The 15697-nt window shown below is 43.2% G+C and overlaps 1 protein-coding gene across 2 annotated transcripts in view; it reads left to right on the top strand.

Annotated features, from left to right (window-relative positions):
* The window catches only part of LOC133403684 (solute carrier family 12 member 5-like), a 40549-nt gene that overhangs the window by 17160 nt on the left and 7692 nt on the right, over window positions 1-15697 (top strand). For both annotated transcript variants that reach the window (XM_061678828.1, XM_061678818.1), the window contains exons 5-18: window positions 4816-4870; window positions 4948-5078; window positions 7187-7434; window positions 7520-7731; window positions 7821-7988; window positions 8743-8841; window positions 8961-9018; window positions 9138-9312; window positions 9497-9615; window positions 9684-9782; window positions 12380-12499; window positions 14014-14118; window positions 14227-14395; window positions 14477-14672. In XM_061678828.1, coding sequence (XP_061534812.1) covers window positions 4816-4870; window positions 4948-5078; window positions 7187-7434; window positions 7520-7731; window positions 7821-7988; window positions 8743-8841; window positions 8961-9018; window positions 9138-9312; window positions 9497-9615; window positions 9684-9782; window positions 12380-12499; window positions 14014-14118; window positions 14227-14395; window positions 14477-14672 — 1954 coding nt within the window. The remainder of the gene's footprint in view (window positions 1-4815; window positions 4871-4947; window positions 5079-7186; window positions 7435-7519; window positions 7732-7820; window positions 7989-8742; window positions 8842-8960; window positions 9019-9137; window positions 9313-9496; window positions 9616-9683; window positions 9783-12379; window positions 12500-14013; window positions 14119-14226; window positions 14396-14476; window positions 14673-15697) is intronic.

The following is a 15697-nucleotide window of genomic DNA, read 5'->3' as shown; positions in this document are numbered from 1 at the left end:
TTTTATCGACATATCAGTGAGTGATACATGTCATGTTTGAAAATATCTTTTGGCTTTATAGGACTAAATAATTTGTACAAGTTTACGTGACTAAACTACGATGCTTTTATACAAAAGGAAATAGAGGGCATTGTTAGAATGTGCATTATGCAGAGGCTGAAGGTGGTAAACCCTGGTGTAAAATATGTAGCCAATAAACCCACCAACAACCCCACCATGGCCATATCCTATTCTGCATCTACAGTGGATACGTATTCAGACCACCGTAAATTTGTCACTCTTTGTTATATTGCAGCCATTTGCTAAAACCATTTAAGTTATTTTTTTTCCTCAATGTACACCCCATATTCAGAACAAAAATGGAATTGTTGAAATTTTTGCAGATTTATTAAAAAAGAAAAACTGAAATATCACACAGCCATAAGGATTCAGACCCTTGCTCAGTATTTAGTAGAAGCAACCTTTTTAGCTAATGCAGCCATGAGTCTTTTTGGGAATGATGCAACATGTTTTTCACACCTGGATTTGGGGATCCTCTGTCATTCTTCCTTGCGGGTCTTCTCCATTTCTGTCAGATTGGATGGTGAATGTTGGTGGGCAGCCATTTTCAGGTCTCTCCAGAGAGAGATGAGCAGTGCCTGGTTTCTTCCACACATACCGCTTAGAATTAAGGCCAAAACGTTATATCTTGGTCTCATCAGACCAGAGAATCTTATTTTCTCACAATCTTGGAGTCCTTCACCTTATCGTGGTGGAGGGGTTTGTGTGTCCCAATGATCCTAGAAGCTAAGTTGTCTGGGGCTTCACGCCCCTGGTAGGGTTACCCATGGCAAACAGGTCCTTGGTGAGGGACCAGACAAAGCACGACTCCAAAAACCCCTATGATGGAAAATACAAATGGAGATCAGTTTCCCTTGCCCGGACGCGGGTCACCGGGGCCCCCCTCTGGAGCCAGGCCTGGAGGTGGGGCTCGAATGCGAGCGCCTGGTGTCCGGGCCTGCACCCTTGGGGCCCGGCCGTGCACAGCCCGAAAGGGTAACGTGGGTCCCCCTTCCCATGGGCTCACCACCTGGAGGAGGGGCCATAGGGGTCGGGTGCAGTGTGAGCTGGGCGGTGGCTGAAGCCGGGGACCTTGGCGAGCTGATCCCCGGCTACAGAAAATGGCTCTCGGGACGTGGAATGTCACCTCTCTGGCAGGGAAGGAGCGTGAGCTGGTGCGTGAGATCGAGAAGTTCCGACTAGATATAGTCGGACATGCCTCCACGCACGGCTTGGGCTCTGGTACAGTCCTCTTGAGAGGGGTTGGACTCTCTTCCACTCTGGAGTTACTCATGCTGAGAGGCACCGTGCAGGTGTGGGTATACTTATTGCCCCGCAGCTCGGCGCTTGTACATTGGGGTTCACCCCGGTGGACAAGAAGGTAGCCTCCCTCCACCTTCGGGTGGGGGGGACGGGTCATGACTGTTGTCTGTGCCGATGCACCAAACAGCAGTACAGAGTACCTACCCTTTTTGGAGTCTTTGGAGGGGGTGCTGGAGAGCGCTCCTGCTGGGAACTCCATCGTTCTGCTGGGGGACTTCAATGCTCACGTGGGCAATGACAGTGAGACCTGGAAGGGCGTAATTGGGAGGAACGGCTCCCCCGGTCAGAAGCCGAGTGGTGTTCTGTTATTGGACTTCTGTGCTCACTACGGATTGTCCATAACGAACAGCATGTTCAAGCATAAGGGTGTCCACACGTGCACTTGGCACCAGGACACCCTAGGTCGCAGTTCGATGATCGACTTTGTGTCCTGTCATCGGACTTGCGGCCTCATGTCTTGGACACTCAGGAGAAGAGAGGAGCTGTCAACTGATCACCACCTCAATTCCACCGACACGCCTTCCCATAAGGAAGGAGAGTCTGGGGTCTCTGAGGCGGGCTCTCCTATCACTGGGGCTGAGGTCACAGAGGTGGTTAAAAAGTTCCTCGGTGCCAAGGCCCCAGGGGTAGGTGAGATTCTGGATGTTGTGGGGCTGTCCTGCTTGACACCCCTCTGCAACATCGTGTGGACATCAGGGACAGTGCCTCTGGATTTGCAGACTGGGTTGGTGGTCTTCCTTTTTTAAAAAAGGGGGACCGGAGGGTGTGTTCCAACTACAGGGGGATCACACTCCTCAGCCTCCCTGGTAAGTTCTATTCAGGGGTGCTGGAGAGGAGGGTCCATCGAGAAGTAAAATCTCAGATTCAGGAGGAGCAGTGTGGTTTTCGTCCTGGCCGTGGAACAGTGAACCAGCTCTACTCCCTTGGCAGGATCCTCGAGGGTGCATGGGAGTTCGTCCAACCAGTTTACATGTGTTTTGTGGACTTGGAGTTTGCATTCGACCATGTCCCTCGGGTTGTCCTGTGGGGGGTGCTTCGGGAGTATGGGGTGCCAAACCCCCTGATACGGGCTGTTCGGTCCCTGTACGATCAGTTTCAGAGTTTGGTCCGCATTGCCGGCAGTAAGTTGGACTCGTTTCCGGTGAGGGTTGGACTACGCCAAGTCTGCCCTTTGTCACCAATTCTGTTCATTACTTATATAGACAGAATTTCTAGGCCCAGCCGAGGTGTAGAGTGGGTCCAGTTTGGTGGCCTCAGTATTGCATCTTTGGTTTTTGCAGATGATGTGGTTATGTTGGCTTCATCAAGACGTGATCTCCAACTGTCACTGGAGAGGTTCGCAGCTGAGTGTGAAGCGGGTTGGATGAGAATCAGCACCTCCAAATCTGAGACCATGGTCCTCAGTCAGAAAGGGGTGGAGTCCCCACTCCGGGTCGGGGATGAGATCCTGCCCCAAGTGGAGGAGTTCAAGTATCTTGGGGTCTTGTTCACGAGTGAGGGAAGAATGGAACGGGAGATTGACAGGCTGATCGGTGCAGCGTCTGCAGTGATGCGGACTTTGTATCGGTCCGTTGTGGTGAAGAAAGAGCTCAGCCGAAAGGCAAAGGCAAAGCTCTCTATTTACCGGTCGATCTAAGTACCTATGGGTACGAGCTGTGGGTCGTGACCGAAAGAACAATCCCGGATGCAAGCAGCCGAAATGAGTTTCCTCCGCAGGGTGTCCGGGCTCTCCCTTAGAGACAAGGTGAGAAGCTCAGTCATCCGGGAGGGGCTCAGAGTAGAGCCGCTGCTCCTCCGCATTGAGAGGAGCCAGATGAGGTGGCTCGGGCATCTGATTAGGATGCAAACTACATAAACTACTGACAACATAGCTCACAAATTCCAAATACAAATCTTGTCATTTAAAATATTTTCTTTCAGGAAATGAAATAAAAGTTAAAACACCAAAAAAGGTTCACTTTTTTGTTAATTTTTTTTTCAGAGATGTGTATATATATATATATATATATATATATATATATATATATATAGTATATGTATAGTATATAGTCTGCGATTGGCTGGCAACCAGTTCAGGGTGTACCCCGCCTCCTGCCCGATGATAGCTGGGATAGGCTCCAGCGCGCCCGCGACCCTAGAAGCGGCTCAGAAAATGGATGGATGGAGGGATAGTATAATTACATATATTACAAGTTTTATATGTTGTATTCCAACAAAGACCCACTTTCATGCTAAAGGCTGCTGTGTAAACTGGCATGCAGTTTGAGATTCTTGCTCAGTGGTGCGTCAACATGCTTTCTGCCCACAAGCAATAATAATAATAATAACTATACTGAGCAATGTCGCCTCTTTGGCTTTATTGTCTCATAGCAATATAGCTGAGCATTTCCTGAAATTCCACTTATAGCTAGGCAATTCAGTGGAATCTTTAGAAAGAATGTCTCCCACAGTCCCTGCTGTGGTTAGAAATTGATTTCCTGGAAAATGAAAGATCCAATTCAAGTCACATATTTTATGTTTGAGTTACCAGTAACCTTACAGTGTGCTTCACTGTGAAATGAACCGAAATGAACCGAGTAGGCTATACGATGGATAGTGGTGTTAACCAGAGCCATGAAGCTTAGAACTATGGTTCCGTACATACGCATATTATTTAGAAGTGCAGCCTCTGCTTCCAGCCTTTAACCCCTACCAGCCTGACAAGTTGGTAATTTGGAATGTCCCAAGCAAAGAAAATCTTGCAGAAGAATTCAAGGAAATTGTGTTGAATAGGAATTACTAAATGGCATAAAAATAACATAGATATGTATTTAATCCATCCATCCATCCATTTTCTGAACCGCTTATCCTCACAAGGGTTGCGGGAGTGCTGGAGCCTATCCCAGCTATCTTCAGGCAGGAGGCGGGGTACACCCTGAACTGGTTGCCAGTCAATCACAGAGATATTTATTTAACAGATTGTAATTGTTTAAAGAAGTTAAATGTGCATACTGTATGCAGTTTGTGGTTCATCTCATCATCCTCCAAAAGCAAATATTAATTTTATAAGAATTGTGGAAACAAAAAATCACAACAATTTCTTGTCCATTTATAACATGAAAAAGTACTAAAATGGCACCATGAGCCTTTTGATTGAAAACTGGTCAAGAACCAGGCGCTGTTCCTTTCCAGTCCTGAGGAAACTTGAGCTGGTGGGTCACTGCCCCCTCCTGACCCTGATGCAAGGAGACCTCTTCACAACCAGCAAATAACTGAAAATTCCACAATTTGCATCCATCAGAGTCTCTTGGTATTGTTTGTAACCAGCCTCACGACAATAATCCAAGATGAAGAATTCATCAAGCAGATTAATCAATTTCTTCTTCTGATAGTTGTTTTATCTGCTCCCTTTTTTTCGTTTTGTTTTTTTGTTCCCCAGTCAGATGCATTTCTTTCATGTTTTTATATCATCAGACTATGCTCACGGCCATCTCCATGAGTGCCATTGCCACAAACGGAGTGGTTCCGGGTGAGTGGATGTCTGAAATTGTTAAATAATATTTCACTGACAGAGACTTCACTCTGACTGACTGTTTCCTCTCCTAGCTGGAGGTTCCTATTACATGATCTCTCGCTCACTTGGGCCTGAGTTTGGTGGTGCTGTTGGGATTTGTTTCTACTTGGGCACCACTTTTGCTGGTGCCATGTACATTCTTGGTTGTATTGAAATTCTGCTGGTAAGTCAAAAATTATTATGCTATCAATTGTGTGATGCAACGCCGCTTATGTAACTGGTGGTGTTTGACTCTTTGTTGTGTGTGTTTGAAATGACGCACACCAGGGTTGCTTAAGAGTTGCACTTTTGTTTATTTTCAGTGACAAACTCAGGACAAAAACAGAAATCTTCCTGTCAAATGTGGTCACATAACGTGACCACACAGATTAAATGACACAGGAAAAAGGGAAGGAGAAAAGACGAGACCCAATTTATAGAGGCCAGTGTCATATTTTTTATTGAACTAGGGGTACAAATTAATGTTCCGCATATTGACACTGGAGGCTGCATTGTGAGACAACATAACTATGTAAAGCACTTTGAGAAGCATATCATTTTATGAAAAGTGCTGTATAAATAAAGTTTCATTTGATTTGATAATGATATCTCTATGTAAAGTTGCAGATTTTGTGAAATTATACTAGAAGAAATAACAAAATACAAGATATTTTCAAGAGCTTAACTGACTCTGTTACATTTAGAAGTGTCGCAACTAGAGCGTACATGAACCTTTGCAGAGGTGGGTAGTAACGCGACACATTTACTCCATTACATTTACTCAAGTAACATTTTCCATAAACTGCACTTGTCAGAGTACTTTAAATGCACTGTACCTTTTACTTTTACTTGAGTATTTATGTGAAGAAGGATCGATAATTTTACTCCGTTACAATGATCGACATGCCGTTCGCTACTTTTATTTATTAATTCTTGCGTGTGCGCGTCTATTTTTAGACTCCACTTCGACTTCCCCATTGGGTGGCCGTTGCACCAATCAAACGGGATCACTAATGTCATTTGACTCCAATTCACCAATCAGACGACACTAGGTAGTCACATGACCACTACTTAGCCTCCGCGAGCCAATCAAAATGACTTATTTTTCACCAATTAAACGACACAAGGCAGTCACATGACCACACGTTGCTTTCGCGAGCCAATCAAAATGACCCCTTTTTGGAGGGGAGGGGGGGGGGACAGCCGCGCAACTGTTTATTGTACGGACTCCAAAAAACAACAGCTTCATCATGCAGCTCTTAAATTGTGACTGGCCAAACTTGGATATTTCAGCCCACTTCTAACTTGAGAAAACACCTTGTGGTAAATTGCAGATGCTGCTGTTGTTGTTTTGGCAGCGGATATGGCAAAATTAGCACTATCCCTATGGTGTCGCACACACAATCACGAAGTCTGTTGAATAAACAGCTTCTTCATGAATTCATTTAAGCGAATAAAGCAAATGTTTCCTGTAGCGCCCAATATATGTGTTGTTGGTTTTTGGGCAGTTAAGAATTTAAATGGTGGCAGGTGTGTGTCGACTCCCATACATTAGTATTTATTTTATTTTATTTGATGTTCATGGTCTGATTAAATTTAAAAAAAAGTTACTCTTTACTTAAGTTGTTTTTTCATTGAGTACTTTCTTACCCTTACTCAAGTAAATATTTGGATGACTACTTTTTACTTCAGTCATATTATTCTAAAGTAACAGTACTCTTACTTGAGTACAATATTTGGCTACTCTACCCCCCTCTGAACATTTGAAATTAACAATATATGCATTCCATTCAGGTGTTCCAATTATATAGTTGGGTAAACAGTAGTAATTCTTGATTACAGTACATGTTCAGTCATGGTTGAGCATCGTCAGCATTATTGAGGTGCTAGTGGGATTATACTTAAAATACCTGTGAAAGGGTCAAAGATTTTGTTGAGAGACGGAATACCATTTTTCCCCCATCGAGGCATGGAACCTTTACTGGGAGGATGGTGGCATTTTGTGTATGATATCATAACATGGGCCAATTATTAGTACTTCCTGCCACCATTTATAAATACCCCCCTCACCCCCAAAAAAAAGATACAGGACAAGATCTTCTGAAGTAGAGAGAAAATTGGTAACGACTTCATATAGTTTGTAGTTCCATGTACGTATTTCACTGTATCATACTGTATTGCAGTTTAAAAGAGGAGATGATAATTTTTTTTCCCTTTGGCAACATTCTCCTCCATTATCCTCTTCACCTTGCCCATTCTTTCCTTGCCTTGCTCCATCTTTCCACCTGTCAGATTTATATTGTTCCTCAGGCAGCCATCTTCAAGATCGAGGGCTTGGAAGGGCTGGAAGCAGAGGCCGCGCTTCTAAATAATATGCGGGTGTACGGCACCATAGTTCTAAGCTTCATGGCTCTGCTGGTGTTTGTGGGAGTGAAATATGTCAACAAGCTGGCTTTGGTGTTCCTGGCCTGTGTCATCCTCTCCATCCTGGCTGTGTATGCAGGAGTCATCAAGACCGCCATTGACCCGCCGGTCTTCCCGTCAGTCTCTAGGATACTTCTGATGATGATTTTGTGGTGGCATAAGTGTGTGACATTTATTCCTCCTTGTTGTCTTTCCCTGCAGGGTGTGTCTCCTGGGAAATCGAACTCTTGTCTCCAAAGGCTATGACGTTTGTGCAAAGGTCATTGAAATCGACAACGAGACCATCACTACCAAACTGTGGCGCGCTTTCTGTGATTCCGAGTACCTCAACGCCACTTGCGATGACTACTTCAGTGACAACAATGTCACAGAGATACAGGGCATTCCAGGAGTCACTAGTGGAATTCTGGCAGGTAATCGGTGCCTCAAGTGTCATTACATGACTCAATTAACAAAAAACATAAATAAATCCAGATGACCAGCTCATTGGTTTATTTTACAGAAAACCTGTTTGGCAATTATTTTGAAAAAGGGATGATTGTAGAGAAGAGAGGACTTGCATCACAAGTGGACCCAGACAGTTCTGCTTCTAGCACTAACCGCTTTGTGCTCGCTGACATCACCAGCTTCTTCACACTGCTGGTGGGAATATATTTCCCATCTGTCACAGGTTAGAGGCATGCTGGAGGTAGACACTATTGTCTTTGACATTGGGCAGAAATGACATATTGCATAGCTATGAAAGACAGGAATAATGTATTAGATTACAAATTTGGGTACGTAAAATACACTACAGTACATCCATCCATTCTACTGTATATACCATTTATAACGTACAAGGTCACAGCAGTGCTGAAGCCTATTGGTTAACATTGCAACACAAAAACATACTCAAAGGACAACTGTGTAGGTATTTTCTGGGCACAAAATTTACACCAGGCTTTTGATCCATGCATGGACCGATTAATGTTGGTATTTAAACAGTCCTCATCATCATGCTGTTCACATTTGCACATCACGAAACCAAGACGACACTTCACAAATGATCAACAGTTCCTTGCCATTGCATGGCTTCAAAAAGAAAGTCATCACTGAGCTTAGAGTGTCACAGAGTTTCATCAGCAGGTTGCAACAGAGGTACAGATAGACTGGAAGAGTCAGAGAAAAACATGTCCTTGGAAATGTATTGGCCCATTCATGGATCAAACACTTGTTGTGAATTTTGCTGTTCAGCTACTTGTTAGAAAACTGCAAGTTGTGCAAGAAACACTGAATAGTTGGACACGTGCAAGAGACACTCAAACTAAGTTCACCTGTGCATTTCAGGTTCATCCTGAAATTCTACCTGAAACCTGACTATTCCAAACGTTTTGTGAGTAGTGTACAGTATATATCCGAACTGTTATACCTGGCTACATTTGCAGGTATAATGGCAGGTTCCAACCGCTCAGGAGACCTGCGTGATGCTCAGAAGTCCATCCCCATCGGCACCATTGCAGCCATCACCACCACATCTACTGTGTGTATCCTTCACAGGCCAGCAACAGACTATAAAACACAATCTGAATGAATTAAATAAGAACCAAGCTGTTATTTTCTCACCATTTCCAATTATATATTCCTTAGTACACTTTTTAACCAGATATTTCCTGTGTGGTGCTCTTTGGTGCTTGTATAGAGGGTGTTGTCCTGAGGGACAAGTAAGTCCCACTTATTGGACCCAGAACTGAACCTTGTAGTACTCCAAAGTGTAATAGCCAGAATCAGGCTGACTGTTAAATAATCTGTTCAAGCCTTCTGATTTTCCTTCACCTCTCAGGTTTGGTGAAGGGGTCAATGGTAACCTGGTGATTGGGACTCTGGCATGGCCATCTCCATGGGTCATTGTGTTTGGATCATTTTTCTCCACCTGCGGCGCAGGACTTCAGAGTCTGACTGGAGCTCCGCGTCTCCTGCAAGCTATCTCAAGAGACGGTATCATCCCATTCCTTCGAGTGAGTTCACTCATACCGGCTTTGAGGCCTCTCAGAGAAATGATTATTTTAAACAAATCCATAAGCTTAGCGTAAAACTCAATCTTTCTTCACTTCTATCCGGTTATATATTTTTCATAGCTGTGTTCATTCTGCAAGAGGGTAATAAAATGTGATTTCATGTAACCCTTTGTTATCCCTGCAGGTGTTTGGACATGGTAAAGCCAATGGGGAGCCCACCTGGGCCCTCCTGCTCACAGCTAGCATTTGTGAGATTGGAATCATCATTGCCTCTTTGGATGCTGTTGCACCCATCCTCTCCATGTAATTTTGCTGTCAAATCACGCAAACATACAGCAGGTTCAAGTTGATCAGGTCCTCTTTTTTTCCAGGTTCTTCTTGATGTGCTACATGTTTGTTAACCTTGCCTGTGCACTGCAAACTTTACTGAGGACACCAAACTGGAGACCACGCTTTAAATTCTACCACTGGTGAGTTGCAAGAGCTTCAGTTTAATATGTCAAACACTACAAATTTAAATAAAATTTTTGTTAGCTCTGCTCTCAGAATCTGTACGTTTTTTGGTATTTATCCATCCATTTTCTGAGCCGCTTCTCCTCACTAGGGTCGCGGGCGTGCTTGAGCCTATCCCAGCTATCGTCGGGAAGGAGGCGGGGTACACCCTGAACTGGTTGCCAGCCAATCGCAGGGCACATATAAACAAACAATAATTTGCACTCACATTCACACCTATGGGCAATTTAAAGTTGTATGTTAAAAAAATTGCATGTTTTTTGGGATGTGGGTTGAAACCGGAGTGCCCGGAGAAAACTCATGCAGGCACGGGGAGAACATGCAAACTCCACACAGGCGTGGCCGGGGATTGAACCACGGACCTCAGAACTGTGAGGCAGACGCTCTAACCAGTCGTCCACCGTGCCGCCTTTTGGTATTTAACTAACCCAATTTTTAACTGATCTTCTTAAATCAGAAAATGATGGTAAATATATACAGTATAAGAAAGTCATAACCCTGTTGATTTTAAGCAATTTCCAACACAAAACGAGAGGAAGCCAGACAACATGGAGAAAACCTGTGCAAGCACAGGTAGGCGTTATGCCTTTACGGGTTGGCTGGAAGTAATTCAGGATTACCTCACACACACAACTAAAATACTCTCAGGTGCACTACTGAAACGCTATCACGTGAAATTTTCCGTGTTTTTAGTAGTGTGTGTAAGAGTGCTTTAGCAGTGAGTGTAAGAGTGTTTCAGCCGTGTGTGTGAGAGCACATTTCCGTCGCCTGTCTGAGAGCATTTCAATTGTGTGTATGAGAGATAATCCTAAATTATGTCCTTGATGACTCCTTATACAACTCAGTTTTAAATTACCATAATTTCTCGTGCATAAAGCGCAACCATGTATAATACGCACCCCCAAAGTTGACCTCAAAATTCTGGAAAACCCTTCTACCCATGTATAATGCATTTTTACAATGCATGATCTTGCTTATACCCATACGATAAAAACTAAGTATTAACTATATTTTGTTAGGGGTTTTTTTTCAAAAAATTATTGTGAAGTTAAGCACTTTATTTGAACACATAATACTTTACTTTATGTACTTGCTCTTATTTCACAATTCAAAGCCCTAATTTTATTTAGTAAATTAGAAAACACATAGTTGTGCTCATATGTTTGACTACCCAGGCAGAATTTGTAAGATGGGTACAATTATTTAAAGAAAACATGAAGGACAAGAACCCGGCCCCGCCTGTGTGGAGTTTGCATGTTCTCCCCGTGCCTGCGTGGGTTTTCTCCGGGCACTCCGGTTTCCTCCCACATCCCAAAAACATGCATGAATTGGAGACTCTAAATTGCCCGTAGGTGTGAATGTGAGTGCGAATGGTTGTTTGTTTGTATGTGCCCTGCGATTGGCATGTTTGCATGTTCTCCCCGTGCCTGCGTGGGTTTTCTCCGGGCACTCCGGTTTCCTCCCACATCCCAAAAACATGCATGAATTGGAGACTCTAAATTGCCCGTAGGTGTGAATGTGAGTGCAAATGGTTGTTTGTTTGTATGTGCCCTGCGATTGGCAGACGCAACCAGCCAATCGCAGGGCAAAATGGATGGATGAAGGACAAGGCGAAATATCCATCCATCCATTTTCTGAGCCACTTCTCCTCACTAGGGTCGCGGGCGTGCTGGAGCCTATCCCAGCTATCATCGGGCAGGTGGCGGGGTACACCCTGTACTGGTTGCCAGCCAATCGCAGGGCACATACAAACAAACAACCGTTCGCTCTCACAGTCACACCTACAGGCAATTTAGAGTCGTCAATTAACCTACCATACATGTTTTTGGGATGTGGGAGGAAACCGGAGTGCCCGGAGAAAACCGACGCAGGCACGGGGAGAACATGTAAACTCCACACGGGCGGGGCCGGGGACAAGGCGAACTACATTTAATTTTATTTTAATGGTATTCAAATTAAACGGCCTAGCATTTCAGAAATGCAATATCATAAAACAAAACATAAACTGATGATGGTTGTTGTTCAGTCATCAGTTATATTTATTATTAAAAAAAACTTTTCACAAATTCTGCCAGGGTATGTAAACGTATGAGCACAACTGTACACATATGCAGTCATACCCCTGTCATATTGGAATGAAAGTGTAGGCTCCACCTTTTTTATAACCACTAGGTGGCAGTGGCATTTTGGAATGAAAGTGTACAGCTTTTTCATAACCACTACATGGCGGCATACGTTTATAAAATGTGATTTTTTTCCATATGCCCCTATACCCATGTATAATTTTGAAATTATTGACTTTTTGACAATTTTTGGGGGGAGGGGGGGGGAGTGTGCATTATACACGAGAAATTACGGTAATCATAATTATAGAAAGCAATTATAGAAAGTAATCTACAAGTAATTTAAGAAGAGGGTTTGGGAGTTCTGCGAGCCTGAAATGCTTGGAAAACTGTATCTGACGAGCCGCAAGCAAAATACCAACAATAATAATATTGTGAGGCTGGCAGAAATTACAGGTTTGATCAAAAATGCAATATACTGTCACCCACAGGGCTTTATCATTCCTGGGTATGAGCTTGTGCCTATCACTTATGTTCATCTGTTCCTGGTATTATGCCATCATTGCCATGGGAATTGCCACCTGCATCTACAAATACATTGAATTCTGTGGGTAAGTATGTCATAGTATGATGGCGGCTTAAAAAAAGTCTAAATATAATCAGATTGTATTCACGCAAACATATGACTTGGTTTATGTGCACAAAGATCTGAGCAGTTTAATCCAGTTGTATGCAGTGCCGTCACAACAGTAAAATGCCCCTTCACCATTCTTCTTTCTCTATTCATGGTCCATGTTTTGTATGAGCCTAAACCAAATGGTACTCTGGTTTTGGTTTTTGTTCTTCCCTAATTTCCACGTCCTCTGGTTTTGGTTTTTGTTCTTCCCTAATTTCCACGTCCCGTGTACTATCATCATTCAGTTCTCGTCATCAGATGTTCAAACCAGCTCAGTCTTGGTTCTTGTACTTTCTTTGAAACTTGGTTATCGTCACCCAACCCTTGATGTATTAATTACTAGGCTTTACACGATCAGGATTTTTGGGGCCGATCACCGATCAGCAAGTTTAAAAAAACGATAACCTATCACCGATGTTCATTTACTGTATATACTTGCTCAAAAAATTATATTTACAATAAATAATGTATCTTTGATCCTCTATTTATGCCAGTGAGTCATAGTGACATACAGAACAAATGAATGGTCTTCTATTAGATGCCAGGAAGTAAATACAGTAATTAACATATCCACTTTTTGGGACATTTTTGTTTGTTGGTGTGCCGTGAGATTTTTCAATTGTAAAATATTTTCCTTGGCTCCATAAAGGTTGGAAATCACTGCTCTAGTCAGATCGTGTATTCTAATCAGTCAGATCAAACCAACATTACAACATGACATAAATAATGGGTCCTAACTTACTATAATTAACTTACTTTATTTTTAATTAAATTTCTTCACCAACACTGAAATTTTAGAGAATGAATCGACAGAACGGCGGCATGTTTACGTCCAACCGTTCGTGCTAGCGCTAGCTTGCTAGGCTACATAACGTTTTATTGCCTGCTTGTGAGCCGTATCGTAATAAAACTACGTGAACATACCTCAAGCAAGCCTTAAACGAACGTCCTCTCCTGTCCTGAGCACCGGTGACCACCGACAGACGTTTTTCCCCATTTTCAGATTGGCGAATTATGAAATTAAAGCCGATCAGCCAATCAGCAAAATGCTAAATATCGGCCGATCAGCCCAATCAAATTGGTGTAAAGTCTATTCATTACTTATTCTGTCTTTTGTAGTCCCTCCTGATATGCATCACAACATCTTCATTTTAGTAACATCGTGCTTCTTTTCTTCTACTTTCTCAAGTGGCGCTGCTTCCATCCGTACTTCATGGCTGGTCTTACCACTTCTTTATGGACATTACCTTTTAATTTTAATGGGACTCTTCTGTCACATATTACCTCAATACCTTCCTCCAGTTGTTCCAACCACAACTAAAAGCTGCTTCACCTTGAATGAAAAGGAAGCGCGTACATGATTTGTCTCAATAATGCACAAGCTGCAATGAGATGAAGTCTTGATTGGAAATGTCCTTTAAACTAACTGAATAAACCGCTGTGTGACAGAGCTGAGAAAGAATGGGGTGACGGGATACGCGGTATCTCTCTGAGCGCTGCTCGATTTGCTCTCATGAGGTTGGAGGAGGGACCACCACATACCAAGAACTGGAGGTCAGTCCACAGTCAAGTTCAATTGGTTACATTTAGGGATAATGATGCTCAATTTCTGGTCAAGCTGGCTGTGCTCTACTGTAGATATGTACTTGTTTCTTTGCTTAGGCCTCAGATACTGGTTCTGGTCAGTATGGATGCCGAGCAGAATGTCGAGCAGCCTCGTCTAATCTCTTTAACCAATCAGCTGAAAGCAGGCAAAGGCCTCACTATCGTTGGCACTTCTGTTCAAGGAAAGTTTCTTGACAACTATACTGAGGCCCAAAGGGCAGACCAGGTCTCTGTTACACACCACTAAGTGAGCACAAAGTTTGTTTTGATTTCTAACAACTGCCATTGATTCTTTGTCACCTTGCAGTCTTTGCGGAAACTGATGGAGACCGAGAAGGTGAAGGGCTTCCCTCAAGTGGTTATATCCTCCAATCTGAGGGATGGAACGTCCCACTTGATCCAGGTTGGAGGGCTGGGAGGTTTGAAGCACAACACTGTGATGGTCAGCTGGCCACGTAACTGGAAACAGCCCGAGTTCCACCAACAATTCCGAGACTTTATTGGTATGTTCCTGCTGATGTTATCACTATCAATGCATTTTATTAGCTTTCGGTGACCACGGTCTACTCTACTGCACATTCTACAACCCCAATTCCAATGAAGTTGGGATGTTGTGTTAAACATAAATAAAAACAGAATACAATGATTTGCAAATCATGTTCAACCTATATTTAATTTAATACACTACAAAGACAAGATATTTAATGTTCAAACTGTTAAACCTGATTGTTTTTAGCAAATAATCATTAACTTATAATTTTATGGCTGCAACACGTTCCAAAAAAGCTGGGACAGGTGGCCTCAAACACCTGTTTGCAGCATCCCATAGGTGAACAGGCTAATTACGTGAACAGGTGGGTGCCATGATTGGGTATAAAAGGAGCTTCTCTGAATTGCTCAGTCATTCACAAGCAAAGATAGGGCGAGGTTCACCTCTTTGTGAACAAGTGCGTGAGAAAATAGTCCAACAGTTTCAGGACAATATTCCTTAACGTACAATTGCAAGGAATTTAGGGATTTCATCATCTACGGTCCATAATATCATGAAAAGGTTCACAGAATCTGGAGAAATCACTGCAAGTAAGCGGCAAGGCCGAAAACCAATATTGAATGCCCGTGACCTTCGATCCCTCAGCACTGCATAAAAAAACAACATCAATGTGTAAAGGGCTCAGGAACACTTCAGAAAACCAATGTCAGTAAATACACATCCGTAAGTGCAACTTGAAACTCTACTATTCAAAGCAAAAGCCATTTATCAACAACACCCAGAAACGCCGCCGGCTTCTCTGGGGCCGAGCTCATCTAAGATGTACTAATGCAAAGTGAAAAAGTGTTCTGTGGTCCGACGAGTCCACATTTCAAATTGTTTTTGGAAATCGTGGACGTCGTGACCTCCGGGCCAAAGAGGAAAATAACCATCCAGACTGTTATGGGCGCAAAGTTCAAAAGCCAACATCTGAGATGGTATGGGGATGTGTTAGTGCCAATGGCATAGGTAACTTACACATCTGTGAAGGCACCATTA

The sequence above is a fragment of the Phycodurus eques genome, chromosome 1, assembly GCF_024500275.1.
Source record: "Phycodurus eques isolate BA_2022a chromosome 1, UOR_Pequ_1.1, whole genome shotgun sequence".
NCBI lineage: Eukaryota > Metazoa > Chordata > Actinopteri > Syngnathiformes > Syngnathidae > Phycodurus > Phycodurus eques.
The sequence above is the reverse complement of the archived record's forward strand: the minus strand, read 5'-3'. Positions and strand labels throughout refer to the sequence as shown.